Source organism: Colobus angolensis, unplaced genomic scaffold (assembly GCF_000951035.1).
Source record: "Colobus angolensis palliatus isolate OR3802 unplaced genomic scaffold, Cang.pa_1.0 Scaffold75, whole genome shotgun sequence".
In the NCBI taxonomy this organism is placed as follows: Eukaryota; Metazoa; Chordata; class Mammalia; order Primates; family Cercopithecidae; genus Colobus; species Colobus angolensis.
In genome coordinates, this window is record NW_012121265.1 from 4,847,837 (window position 1) to 4,862,810 (window position 14,974).

General features: G+C 51.5%; 1 protein-coding gene across 2 annotated transcripts in view; it reads left to right on the forward strand.

The window, feature by feature from the left end:
- The window catches only part of AFAP1L2 (actin filament associated protein 1-like 2), a 112,117-nt gene that overhangs the window by 73,725 nt on the left and 23,418 nt on the right, over window positions 1–14,974 (forward strand). For both annotated transcript variants that reach the window (XM_011927838.1, XM_011927837.1), the window contains one exon: window positions 10,385–10,475. In XM_011927838.1, coding sequence (XP_011783228.1) covers window positions 10,385–10,475 — 91 coding nt within the window. The remainder of the gene's footprint in view (window positions 1–10,384; window positions 10,476–14,974) is intronic.

Sequence of the window (14,974 nt, forward strand, 5' to 3'; positions counted from 1 at the left end):
GATTCTCCTGCCTTAGTCTCCTGAGTAGTTAGGATTATAGGCACGTCACCATGCCTGGCTAACTTTTGTATTTTTAGTAGAGACAGGGTTTCACCACGTTGGCCAGGCTGGTCTCCAACTCCTGACCTCAAGTGATCCGCCTGCCTCGGCCTCCCAAAGCACAGGATTTTTATTCCTTAAGTTATCCTTCTGTATCTTACCTGCCCCCGCACCCTCGGCCAGGCTAGAAAACCAGCAGTCAGCAACTTGTCATTTCTCTTTTGGAAATCTGTCAGCTCTTTCCACGTTAGACTATTCTTTCAATCCACTGAAAATGCTGTGTGCTTTTACTGGAACCCAGGCAGACGAAAACGGCTCTGGGGTAACAGGGTTTCTGGCTGGAGGCCCTTTCTCTTCATGAAGTCACACAAAGCCCGTGTCTCCTTCCTTCTGCAGGCTCTGATGAGGAGTACATTTATATGAACAAAGTGACCATCAACCAGCAACAGAATGCAGAGTCTCAAGGCAAAGGTATGAGGCTGGGATCACTGACGGGATGGCCACTCCCGGGATGAGGGAAGGTCCGAGCTGGTTCTGTCCCACCTCTTCCTCCTCCCAGCCGGCACACAGACCCGCCTGGCGGAGTTATTTTTGGAAGCCACATTTTGGTTGGTGGTATTTTGGGTAGATGTATTTTGGGATGTTTCAACAGGCCACCCCCTCCTTGCCCATTGGATAAGGAATCTGGCCCTAAAACGTTTCGGCTGTTCCCAGCATTATCCCAGGAACAGGAAGTCATAATTCAGATGTTCGAAGAAAGCAGCTGTGTGTGGTGCTGATCCCACGATTCTGCCTTTATGTCTTTTGATAGAAGTCTGTTTTGAGGAAGAGGAGAGAGAAATAAATGGTGGTGTCAGCAACTGCCTTAATAGTCACAGACGATGTTCGAAGGTGCTGTCTTTGGTGGAACATTTTGTCTCCCATGGGAAGGACATATGTTGTCTTCCATGGTGCCTCCCTCTTCTGCTGTGTTCTGCTCTCTGCTTCTCCCTTAAAACCTCCAGGGAGGGGCCTGGCAAGACCCCGGGGAGGCCCAGAGGTATGCAGAGCTGCCTAGTTGCAGAAGAGGCAGGCTAAGAAGCTCCATCTCCTAACTCCCAAGCCTGTGACTCAAACACAAAGGCTTAGAGGGGGGTGGGAACACAGCATTGCAAAGCACTCAGTCCCGTCAAAGGCTTATCTTTGAGACATCAGCCACCAAATCCCCGAGGTCAGGCTTGCCTGAGACTGTCTGTCCCAGGGCTGGCTGAAATGGACAGGCTCAGAGGTGTCTTTGGCACCTTTCCTTACAAGTGCACCAAGGGTTGGTGGCCTCATTTCCCCAGTGTGGCTCCTTCACTTCCTGCCCCTCAGCAAGCCTGAGACATGGCAGAACTCATCCAGATGAGGTTGGCCACTCTGGTGGGGGTCGCATGCCTTCCGGGTATACTGTGGGAGGAAAGAGCCATAATCACAGGGTCCATGCTGAGAGTGGCTCAATATAGTGGCCACCAGGCAGCTCCTCTGCTGGCCGAAGCTCTGTGGCTAGACCATTTTCTTGACGTGGGATGGGTAGGGGAACAGGTACAGAGGCTGCCAGAAACCCCAGGCACATGGCTGGGGCACTCCTGTACCCTATTCTTGGAGGAAAAACAGCTTCGGCTCCAGAGACGGCCTGCCTGGGTAATTAACACCTCAAAAAGAGGTGCATGTGCATGTGACCGGGCGTTCCTGAGGAAGGAGACCCTGTGTGAGGCTGCTCACCCCTCACCGAAGCCTTCTCCTTTTGCTGCCCGCAGTGCCTGAGGAGCAGGGCCTGCTGCCCAATGGGGAGCCCAACCAGCACTCCTCAGCCCCTCAGAAGAGCCTTCCAGACCTCCCGCCACCCAAGATGGTAAGTGTCAGTCCAGGACCCCTGATTTCCCTGACGTGAGCCCCTTGAACTTCCAGTTGTCCTCACAGGTGTCAGCTCACTCAGTGTCTGGCATTTTCTGAGCAACTACTGTGTTCAGGGACTGGGACAAGGCGCGGGTAGGGACAGAGCAAGGGTAAACCTGCCTACAGGGGATGTGCTTGGGGCCGCAGTACTCCGGATGCTGAGGGTGATGGGTCTGGGGAAATTTGATTGAGTGCCACCTGACGCTACTCAGGCTCTTTATCCAGTATCGTGTGAACAGGGCCATGAACAGCTGTGGTCATCAGCCTAGACCACAGTGACCTTTAAAAAATTTGCAAGAGCCAGGTGTAGTGGTGCATGCCTGTAGTCCCAGCTACTCAGGAGGCTGAGGCAGGAGGATTGCATGAGGCCAGGAACTGGAGGCTGTAGTGCACTGTGATCACACCTGTGAATAGCCACTATAGGCCAACCTGGACAACATAGCAAGACCCCATCTCTAAGATATAAAATAAGTGAATAAATAAATAAATAATTCCCCTATGTTGTTCTGGAGTTAAAAAGCAAAGGAAAAGTAAAAATTCATAAATCATATCATACTGCACTTCCTGCTTGAACCTTACCAATAGTTCTTATTAAACATAGAAAAAACAAAATCCCATTCCTTAGCATGGCCTCAGGGCCTATGATCTGGCTCAGCTTCATGGTCCTGCCTCCTCATACAGGGTCTTCACTGGCCTCCCTTCTGCCCCTGGATTCTGTCACTGTGGTCAGGCCTGCGTTAGGGATTTTGCACCTCCTGGGCCCCTACCAATTTCTCATCTCTCCAGAGTTCTTAAGAGAGACTTCGGCCAGGTGCGGTGGCTCACGCCTGTGATCCCAGCACTTTGGGAGGCCGAGGTGGGCGGGGCTCACGCCTGTGATCCCAGCACTTTGGGAGGCCGAGGTGGGCGGATCATGAGGTCAGGAGATTGAGATCTTGGCTAACACGGTGAAACCCCATCTCTACTAAAAATACAAAAAACTAGCCGGGCGTGGTGGCGGACACCTGTAGTCCCAGCTACTCGGAAGGCTGAGGCAGGAGAATGGCGTGAACCTGGGAGGCAGAGCTTGCAGTGAGCCGAGATCGCGCCACTGCACTCCAGCCTGGGCGACAGAGTGAGACTCGGTCTAAAAAAAAAAAAAAAAAAAGGGAGAAGAGACTTCTGCTGCCTTGGCTAAGTAAGACATCTGTCCCCCATCTGCACCGGGGTTGCTATCTACCCACCACCCAGTTACCTGCTCCATGGCTCGTGCTACTGGAACAGTCTTGTTTACTGTCTCCTTTCCTGATGTCAGCTCCTGAGGACAGGGACCTTGTCTCTTGTTTACTATTTTGTGTCCAGTATCTGCAGACATGGACAGAGGTAGGCCATACATAAATATCCATTAATTTGGATGGATGGAGTTGTAAAATCGTATGGATGTGGGTTCAAATCCCAGTTCTGCATGCCACTAGCTCTTTGGCCTTGAGCAAGTTATTGAAAGTCTGTAACCCTCTGTTTCCTGGTTTATATGGAAGAAGTGCTCACATCTGTCTCATCAGATGGGCTTATTCAATGGGTTAAGGCTGGCAGCCCCTGACCACTGTGTGTGGCGTACTGTGCTAGTATTCAGTGAGATAAGTGGTAGTATTTATATTTTAAGGGTGAGGAAACCTAATGTCACACAGCCTGTAAGTGACAGAGTCAGCATTTGAACCCAGGTTCTTTCCCCTGTAGGGCGTGGCTGGGGAGGGATCCTGGAGCAGGACTGGGGTCTCAGCTTAGAAGGGTTTATATGGGTAGCCAGGGGCTCTGGGGTCAGTGCCAGCAGGAAGCTAAGCTCCCGCCAAGTGGCATCACCTGATCTGTGGGCACATGTTTCCGTGGAGGGGATCCCAGCCCCAGGATGGCTCTGGACCGGCCCTTTCATTTGTGCCTTCCTGGCGGGCAGGGGCCACAGCTGAGGATCTGACTCCACCATGTGTGATGGGTGGGCAGTTCCGGAGAACCGGGGACAGTGTCCCACTGCATGCCGTCCCTTGAGCTGGGTGACAGCTGGTGGGGACTCCTCATCTCAGGCTGAGTGAGGCTTGATATCAAGACTGAACCTGAGTCCCTGGTGTCCCTGTGATGCCAACAGTGCCAGTCACTGTTACACCCTGAGCCTCAACCCCATCCCATGCACACACACCGTCTGCCCACCACCCAGCACGGAATAGGTATTTTCGTCACTGTTTTTCATATGAAGAAACAGACTCAGAGTTAAAAACCACTGGCCAAGGTCCCACAGTTGGGAGGTACTAGGCCAGGATTTAAATGCAGGTTTTTGTTGTTGTTCCCATTTCCTCCCCCAGCCTGGGCCTCCCTGACATTTGCTCCTGTCTATAGCAGAGCAAGGGCTCAAGCTATGCTCCTTCCAGCGCCAGGCTCCCCTCACTTTCAGCCCCGATACTTGGGGGAACAGCACAGCGCCTCTGCTGTCCCATCCATATGCTGATGACTTTAACCAGAGGTTTTCTGGTGTGGCCCAGGCATTGCTTGCTGGGTGGTGGGAGTGGAAAGGTGGCTGTTCTGAGCCACAGCTGGAACTTTTCTATCCTAAATCCAGCGTCTGATTCTGACCAAGGTACCTTGGGCTTTGCTAGTGGAAGGGCCATCGTCTGCCCCACGAGGGACAGCTGCGGGTGGGTCCTCAGCTGGTGGGTAGGGGCAGAGTTTCACGAGCACCGAGTACTGTGTGAGTGTTCGAGAAATTGTGTTTTACAAACAGCATGGACTGAGGGGCCCAGGGTCTGGGACCTGGCTATAGCTGTAAGTTAATTGGGCCATGGTGAGTCCCTGTGGGCCCCGGGATTCTCGTGCTGGCTTCTGCTCCTCAGCCAGTGCCCTGTGCCTCAGACACTGAGTGTGGAGAGGGACACGTGGCCCCGTCTGGAGTAGACTTCTTGGATTGTCGTCTGTGATTAGGGCTTGTGTCCTGTTTGAAAGAAACTGGTGCTGCAGTTGGGGAAAATATCAGCACCCAGGAATGGCCCGATCCCAAGGTGGCCTTTCAGCCAAGTGGTAACTGCCTGTGGACAGCTTCCAGGCTCCAGGGAGACTTTTAGCAAAGCCAGCTGAGTTGACAGGAAAAGGCAGCTCCCTCCCACTTTGTGGACTTTGCTGTGAAGGACCAGAGACGGGCATGGACCACGAGTCCCCTGGCTAGGTCCCTCCTGGTCTTGTGCAAGGCACCCAGCTACCCCAGGGGGTTCCAGATGTGGTATGGGGATGTAGGTGGTGTCCACCAGGCACTCTCCCTGTCCTTGCCCACACACACGAGCACACGTCCTCACTCCCTCAGGCCTCCTCAGGTTGAATCAGGCTGAAGCAGCCATCACTCTTAGTCCAAGGCCCCCAGAGGAGCAGCGTCAGGTCAGAGCCGTGTCTGTGGCTCTGAAGGAGGAGGAGAACCAGAGCAGGGAGAGGCCGTGGCCGCTGGAACCCCATGGCCATGCTAGCCAGACCATCAACTGTGGCCAAAAAACATGTTTCTGCTGCAAGGACCACAGCACCTGGCTGTGTAGACAGCAGCCTGGAGAGGCCACAGCTGCCTGAGTCACTGTCCAGCTGAGGCTGGAGCCCTGAGCCTGGAGTGCCCTGTGGCCTGTCTTCCTCAGACAGAAGACCCGTCCCTTCCTCCCCTGATTCCAGAACTTCAAGGTGTCAGGGAGGTTTCTCCACCTGAGGGCTGGGCCCTGCACAGCTGCCTGGCCCTGGACTCACTGGCCCCTTCTGCAGCACCTGGATGTCCGCCTGGGGTCCTCCGGGCCTACGGCTGGGCCAGGATCATGCCTCGGTCACAGGCTCGGGATGCTTGTCGGCCACGAGCCCAGATGTCCTCACTCCAACCCCTACAGACTTAGTAGAGAGTAGGTCTGTCCAGCGATAGAAGGGGCAGCCAGGGGTTTGGAGTGACCTCGTGGGTGTGGACAGTGACTCAGGGAGCTGTGGCCTCTCCAGGCTGCTGTCTACACAGCCAGGTGCCGTGGTCCTTGCAGGAGAAACAGATGTTTGTTGGCCACGGTTGATGGTCTGGCTAGCATGGCCATCTCCACCCCACCATCCCTCTGAGGCCTGGCCACGCGCTGGCCTGCTCTTATATGAGCTGCTCTGTGGGGGAAGCCGCTTAATCCCTAAAAGGATGTTGCCATGGCTAGCCTGGAAGGCTGGGCCCGGCCTGTCCACTCACCCCCGCCTGGGAGCCTTCTGCAGTATACTCTGGGGCGGGGTGGTTAGAGCTGTGAGGATGTCTTGGGTCCTCTGAGCCACCCCTCATCAGCTCTTGTGTCTAGTCTAAGCCAGGGGTTGGCAAACTGGAGCTCACTGGCCAAATCTGATCTGTAACATCCTTTAGTAAATAGTGTTTTATTAGAACACAGCCAAGCTCATTTAGTTGTATTAGTCTGTGGACTTCTGAGCTACAGCAAGCAGTAGAGGTGAATAGCTGAGATAAGACAGAGGTCCCGAGTGACCCACAGATCCCTAAAACATTTACCTTTTGGCCCTTTCCTGAAAAGATTTGCGGCACTTTGGACCTCTGGTCTGGTCAATCCTGCCGAGCCTGACTCGCTCACACAGTCCCTTCCTCCAAACAAAGTTTTTCAGGTTTTGATGTTAAATCTCTTCTAGATCTTCATTTAATATTCACATTCTTCCTGTAATCCCAGTACTTTGAGAGGTCAAGGCGGGCAGATCACCTGAGGTCAGGAGTTTGAGACCAGCCTGGCCAACATGGTGAAACCCCATCTCTACTAAAAATACAAAAGTTAGCCAGGCATGGTGGCACACGCCTATAATCCCAGCTACTCAGGAGGCTGAGGCAGGAGAATCACTTGAACCCGGGAGCTGAAAGTTGCAGTGAGCTGAGATCACGCCACTGTACTCCAGCCTGGGCAACACAGCGAGACTCTGCCTCAAAATATATATATATATATAGAATTCACAGTCTTCACCATCATAATGATAATAATTAAAATAATAGTCCTTTCTCCTTAACCCTGTGAGATGATCTGTCTCCTTGAAGCTCTGATAATAGGTCATTGTGTCTGTTTAATCACATGACTCATCATTTAACCCAGCATCCTTGAGAGCTGGGACTCTATCCTGTGGTCTCCTCTGTACCCACCCCCGGAGTGCATTGGTTTATCTTCCACCACACACAAAGATGTAAAACTTTTCTCCCTTTCTTATTTTTACATTTTATTTTTTAAGTTAGTAAAAACTAATGTGTATTGAACATTGAATAGTGACAGGCACACTTCGATCCTTACAGCAACCCCATGTGACAGATATTTCTACTCTCCCCATCTTATGCCAAGTCCAGAGAGGTCAAGTGAGTTGGTCAGAGTCACACAGCGAGAACGTCCTAGTGTCAGGATTCAAACCTGGTTCTGGAGATCAGACTCCATTCCTGCCCTGCACTGTCTCTGCATAGTGAGCCATTTTCAGATTTTACAGTATCAACCTACAGGCAAAAAATGGAGGCAAAATAAATATAAGTAGAGAGTTTATTCTGACCAAATTTGAGGGCTACAGCCCAGGAGCACAGATTCAAGTTACCCTGAATCCATGTTCCTATTGGCAGCAGTTACAAGTGGGTTTTCAAAGGAAAAAGAAGAGACAGTTTTTAAGTTGTTTACCAATATTTTACATTAAAGTACTGTAAGCTATCTATCAGCTAAACATGGTTCTTTGTAGCATAAATTCCAGGAACCTGAAGATAATGGATGAGGCAGCTAGTAAGGAATAAAATGCCTTTAAACAGTTGCCCCCAGGAATGGGGAGGGGAGAAAACGGTGCCCGAAGCCCCATACTCCTGTCTCTCTGGGCTTGATACATTTTGCACACCTGAGTAGCTCAAACTCCTCTGAGCTCTTTTTCTTCTCAACAGCTTAGGAGACACTCAGAAAACACTGCCTGGCCCCACCCTGGACAGGACAGGAGGCCCCCAGGGACAGGCCCTGTGGTGATGGTGACCCCTGGGAGGGTTCACTCCTCGCTTTGTCCTGTTTGATTCTCGGGAATCCTGACCTGGGGGGGCCAGATCTTGGGTGCCCAGAGCTTTTCTCCAGATGGGACCCACCTGATGGGAATGGAGCTTCTTGGAGGCTGGAGCTGGAGGCCCAGCCAGATCCGGCTATGAGGCCGAGGACCCGCTGGGGAGACCTTACTGCTGTGGCGGTGACAGGACCCTTTCCCTGTGGACCCTAGGGAGCCTGTTGTTAGTGGACCACGGGCAGTCTGTCACTGTCTCAGCCTTTTCTCAGGCTGCTGGCTGGCCAGGGGGACCAGGAAAGGCTGAGACAGCAAAGATACCGCACCAGGCTGGGGCTGCAAAGAGGGAGGACCCTGTGCTAGCAGTTACCAGTGGCGCGCCCATTGTCTGCTAGGGCCTGGCTGCCAGGCGGGAGCCTGGGCAGAGGTGTGCAACCTGGGTCCCTTCAGTGGTGCATCTGTCGGCCCAGCACAGTGTCAGGTTTGCTTACGAAATGACCAGATTCTTTGATTCCTTCCTTTGTAGGGGGTGCCACGTGCCAGAGGAGGGCTGAAGGCTGTTCTGAGTCTGCCCTGTGCCTCGTGTCAGCTCTGTTGGTACAGGCCCAGATCTGGTGCTGGACCCGGGCTGTGGCCTGGTCTCAGCCAAACCTCTCTGATGCCCTGTCAGGGTCAATCCTCTTCGTCTCAGCTTGCAGGACAACAGTCTGGTAGTTCGACTCCTGTCACATTAACTGCCCTCACTGCCCAACCTGCAGACCCTGGGACTGTGGAGGGGCCCCAGACAGTGATAACAATGGCCTCCTTGTATTTAACATGGGCCAGGCCCTGTGGAAACACTGTCACGTTTTGTCTCATTGAATTTTCAAAACAACCCTAGTATTATTTTATAAAGAAGGAAAGCAAGGCTCAGAGAGGCTGTCACATACCCAAGGTTAAATCTATGAGGTCCTAAAGCCTGGATTGAAATCAAGTTACATGAACTCCAGGGTCTATATAAACAGATTGTAGAGTCCAAGCCACACAGGACTGGGCTCTGGGGACCCTTGTATCCTCGCCCTGGGGAAGCTGGAAGGGATACTCTTGCAGCCCATGGAGTTTCATGATTCAGAAAGACGCTGGGGGCCGGGCGTGGTGGCTGGCGCCCGTGATCCCAACAATTTGGGAAGCCAAGGCGGGCAGTCACTTAAGGTCAGGAGTTTGAGACCAGCCTGGTCAACATGATGAAACCCCATCTCTGCTAAAAATATAAAAGTTAGCCGGGCGTGGTGGCACTCCCCTGTAGTCCCAGCTACTCAGGAGACTGAGGCAGGAGAATCACTTGAACCTGGGAGGCAGAGGTTGCAGTGAACTGAGATCGTACCACTGCACTCCAGCCTGGGTGACAGAGTGAGACCCTATCTGAAAAACACAACAAAAGAGAACCACGTTCAAGGGTGCTTACACATTCATGACCTGTCTCTCATAATAGTAATGCAACAAGTTACCTCTTTTTCTCCCGCATGGTTGCTTTATAAAGGTAGCTTACTGAAGCATAGTTTCACAGTCTAGTGCCTACTGTGCAGGTGGAATAAGGGAAGAACACAATGATTTCACGTTCTATGCTTCTAACACAGTTGTAGGTGTTTTTTACTCTACTCGAATTGCACATGTTCATCCTCATCCCACATAAGCAGCTCAGGGTCATCTTTGAGACTCAGTCCAAAGATCACATCCCCTGGGCATCCTTCCTTTGTCCTAAATGTTCCTCACACCCTCCTCTGGTTCCCACAGAACTTTGACCTTGTCCGTTATAGTACTACTGTATCACAATGCACTTGACCAGGAGCTGTTAAAGATTTACCAGCTATTCAAGCTTAGTTTAGGACTGACTCCTGAAGTTTCAAGGTGTCCCTCTCAGCTAGCACATAGAAGTCATCTACTACTTGCTGAATGAGTGATTGAACTATATACTATGGTAAAAGTGTAGGATTTAGAAGCCTGATCCTCTTTCTCCATGTGCTATTGATTAGCACTTGTCTTTTTAGAAAATATATTCTATATTCTATTTAAAAGCCACAATAGCTATCCCAACAGCCTGGCACTCTCTGGACCGTTAAGTGTATGATATATCATGTACATAATGATATTTTGTGCGTGTGGTAGGGGGTTTGAGCCTCATTTTGCAGGGGAGAAAGCTGAGTCTTGGCAAGGCTAGAAAACATGCCCACAGCCCTTCCATGGCTACAGATCAAACACTATGGACTGTGACTGATGGAATTCATGATATTGCATGTTCTCCCTCCCAACTTGCTTAAAGTTTAACGTCCAGCTGGGCATTTTTGCCTTCTAGACTTCCACCCAAAGAGTTATGTCCAGGTTGCTCCCAGTGTACCGTATCTGCAAATGTTTGTCTTATTTGTTCATACTACAGATTCCAGAACGGAAACAGCTTGCCATCCCAAAGACGGAGTCTCCAGAGGGCTACTATGAAGAGGCTGAGCCATATGACACATCCCTCAATGGTACATCCCAGCGGCTGGGGCTTGGGAGGGTGACTTACTGCTTCCTGCTCAGATGTTGGTGCAGACTTACCTGGGGGTAACAGATATGCTCATCCTGGGCTGGGTGACAGGAAAGCATGGTCCAAATTGAGAACTGGCCACAGAGCATTCAGCCTTTAGTCTGAATGGGGAGTCAAGACCCACAGCAGACCTAGCTGTCCTGCAAGGAAGAACGAGGGATGGCACACAACAAATAGGTTGACTGCGTCTGATGTTTTCTCTGGTTCCTGCCTGCAAGTTGTGAGATTTAGCACAAAGGTGATGGAAGAGAGGAGTGTTGGCCAACAGGCCCAAGGCCCTGGTCAGCAATGGAAGTGGTGGTCAGGCTGAGTCTGAGCTCAGTTTCCACGTTCTTTCACTGGACTCATGGTGATGATGCTCCCACTGTGTCAGGGACAGGAGCCCAGTCATCCCTAGCACTGACTTACGGTGAAAGAAGACAGACAACAAATAAACAGCATGTGTCGGTGGTGATAAGTGAGAGGATGGAAAACAGAACAGGAGCTGGGCTTCTGCAGGACAGGGGAGTTACTTTAGATAGGGAAGGCGTCTCTGATAGCATGACTTAAACAGATTCCTGAATGAAGTGGAGAGTGAGTCAGGCAGATACATTCAGGAAGAACTTTCCAGACAGAGAACATGGTATCTGCAAAAGCCCCGAGGCACGAGAGCTCTGGGTGTGTCTGAGGAACAACAGGAAGGCCAGCATGGCAGGAGCAGGGGAGAGTGACAAGAGATGGGGACACAGATGGGGCTACCAGCCACAGGAATGACTTTGGCCTTTCTCTGAATGAGGAAAGACTGCAAACCTCCAGAGGGTTACTTAGGGACTGGCCTAACTTAGTGTATTAGTCTGTACTCATGCTGCTAAGAAAGACATACCCAAGACTAGGTAACTTATAAAGGAAAGAGGTTTAATGGACTCACAGTTCCACATAGTTGGAAAGGCCTCACAATCATGGCAGAAGATGAAGAGCAAAGACGTCTTACATGGCCGTAGCAAGAGAGAGCATGTGCAGGGAAACTCCCCTTTATAAAACCATCAGATCTCATGAGACTTATTCACTATCATGAGAACAGCATGGGAAAGACTCACCCTCATGATTCAATTACCTCCCACCAGGTCCCTCCCACGACACATGGGAATTACGGGAGCTACAATTCAAGATGAAATTTGGCTGGAGTCACAGTCAAACTTACATCACTTAGGTATTGAAAAGATCACCCTGGATACTGTGTGAGCAGCTCTGTAGGCAGGGCTCATGCTAACACCCTCTGTCCTTGGCTGATGGTTCTCAGCCTGAGGAAGTTGGATCAAAAGTGCTCTTGGTTTGGGGATTTGATTACACAGGAAGCTTCGAGGTTCAGGAAGAGGTGGTTGTGACCCTCGTCTCTGGGGCAGCTGGACTGTAGTCTTCCCCTTCTGGCCTCCTTCTCTTTCCTTCCTTTGTAAGTGAAAGGGCTTTCAAAGCATAAATCAATCAGCAGATATAAAAGGCCGGGGCCCCTGGGGCTGGGAATGAACCAGGCTGAGGAAGGTGGTGTTGGTTCCATAAAGAACAGGACCAGGAATGAGATGGAACCAACCTAAGTGCCCATCAACCAATGAGGGGATAAAGAAAAATGTGGTACATACACACCACAGAAGACTACTCAGCCAGAGAAAGGCATAAAATTATGTCTTTTTTGCGGAAACTTGGATGGAGCTAGAGGCCATTATTCTAAGTGAAGTAACTCAGGATGGAAAACCAAATATCCTATGTTCTCACTTATAAGTGGGAGCTAAGCTATGAAGACCCAAAGGCATAAGACGGATATAATGGACTTTGGGGACCAGCGGGGGAAGATTGGGAGCAGGGGTGAGGGATAAAAGACTACATATTCGATACAGTGTACACTGCTCGGATGACAGGTGCACTGTCTCAGAAATCATCATTAAAGAACGTATCCACCTGAACCCCAAAAACTATTGAAATAAAAATAAGAACAGGACCAGGAATGAGATGGGACCAGTGACTGGGAGAGGCATGGGATTCCCCTGCCCTTCCTTCACACTTACCTGCCGCCTCCTGCTGGGAACTCTGTGGGAGGTGATCGCCTGTTTGGGCTGAGTCTATTCTAAGACACTGGTTTTGTGGGCAGTCGGCACTTAGCATTGACCCACTGAGCATGCGAGGTGGTGCCAACTCGCCAGTCGGGCTGTGATTTCAGACCAAAGGCAAGGGTGCGGTGCTGCTGTCTGGATGCGCGTTGAAGGTGGAAACAGTGACTCACTGCGGTGAGCACCTCCCTGCTCTCAGGTGCGGTCGGGCCAGCAGGGGCCTGCCTGCCAGACGTGCCAGGGAGCCGGTTTGTGGGGCAGACGCTCCATCTCGACACAAACAAGTGGTCAGAAAGGCCAGCGCCTCTTGGTTTTGTCTCTCAACTGTGAGTTCATACTTGTCGTAGCCGGGACTAGGGGTCATCCCAAGGACAGCTCGAACTCACTACGTGGAGTGGGTCAGGGAAGCTCCGAGATGGAGGAAATCCAGCTGCGAGGTGGGAGGGAACATAGTTCTGCCTGTCCTGCCAGCGAGAGGCCTGGGGATGACTTGGGGAGAAGCAGTCACGATCAGCACAGAGGGAGGCCTTCACCTGCCTTACAAGCTGGCCTGGCCTCAGGTCCTGCCTGGTCAAACGGTGTGACATGCAGGATGTGGCCAGAGAAATGGGTGTGGGCCCCAGCCCCTTGCTATAGTTGGTGGCCATAGCGATTTGCTGACGTCCTGCAAAAGGCCAGTTGCTTGGATTCTTGACCTGCTCTATCAGCCCCGTCCCCACACTGCTCCCCTGGGTCATGTCCCTCTCTCTGAGCACATGTGTAATAAGTGCCCTGATGGCCTGTGCTAGGGGTATCGGGGTCTGCCCTGCTTGCCAGAGATACCAGGTACTTCACTGATGGTGTCTCACCCTGGGGTAATGCTAGCAGCTATAACAAATAACGCGGCAGCTTCTATCTATACCTGTTTCTCACTCAGGGGTAGTTCAGTTGGGGGCATTACTCATCCTCATGTAGATTAGGTGCCCAGGCTCCGTCCATGTTTGTCTCGGCCACCCTCAAGGGCCACAGAATCCTCTGCAGAGAGAGAACAGAGAACCCCTATCTGCTTCTTAACAGCACCAGCCAGAAGTTACACACATCACTTCTACCCACAGTCCCTTGGTGACAAGTAGTCACATGGTCGTCTCTGGATGTGAAGGGGTCTGGATCTAGGAAATGATGTCCTTGGCTCAGCAGTGGCCTCACCCAACAGCCTACACCTCTGATGGGCAAGCACTAACCTCTGGTGGACTGGCAGCTGGGTTGTCACATCTGGGTCTCTCTTTGTGTCTCTGCACTTGGACGTACTCCTCTCTTCATCCTGTCTCTCTTCTCTTCCCTCTGTCTGTGCTCCTGGATGCTGTGCAGGTCACTCTGGTGGATTTCTCCCCACTGGAGTCCCCAGATGGGTGCAGATGCCCGAAGGAGTCATTTACGCCACGATCACCTTGGGTACTGCTTGCTCCCCGAGCTGGAATGCCAGTGATTCTTGCCTGCTGCCTGGCTCTCAAAGATGTGTGCGTGCCCCGAGGGTGGGCACCGCCTTCTTCCAGTCCTTGTGCGTGGGTCCTGCATGTGCATGCTCTGTGCAATCTTCCAGAGGAGCCACCTACTTGGCTTTCCACAGTCCCACCCCCACTGCCCCGAACGTGCTATCAAAACACATGGCTAAAAGACCCACAGTGTGCATGGCTGTTCTGCCCTCAGTTCCACAGGACATAGTGAGGTAGCGTCTACCTAGGGATGGCAAATGGGGATGGAATTATCTCAGCATCCTGCCTCTCATTCCTGTTCACCCTACACCTCCTAGAAGCTAAATATCTGTTTTAAGAATATGGTACTGTTTTAGTTTTGTTTTGTTTTGGAGATGGAGTCTGGCGCTGTCACCCAGGCTGAAGTGCAGTGGCATGATCTTGGCTCACTGCAAACTTCACCTCCCAGGTTCAAGCGATTCTCTTGCCTCTGCTCCAAGTAGCTGGGATTACAGGAGTGCAACACCAGGCCCGGCTAATTTTTGTATCTTTCGTGGAAACGGGGTTTTGCCATATTGGCCAGGCTAGTCTCAAACTCCTGGCCTCAAGTGATCTGCCCTCCTCAGCTTCCCAAAGTACTGGAATTGCAGGTGTGAGCCACCATGCCTGGCCAAGAATATCCAATGTTTATGGTGTGCTATTATGATCCCTCTTACGGGTAAAAACAATTATTAATATATTTGCTCTAAATTTCCTCCGAGCTACTCCAGGAGTATGATTTATTGTTCTTTTTTCTTTTTCTTTTCTTTTTTTTCTTTTTTTTATTTTGAGACAGAGTCTCGCTCTGTCGCCCAGGCTGGAGTGCAGTGGCGCGATCTCCGCTCACTGCAAGCTCTGCTGCCTCCTGG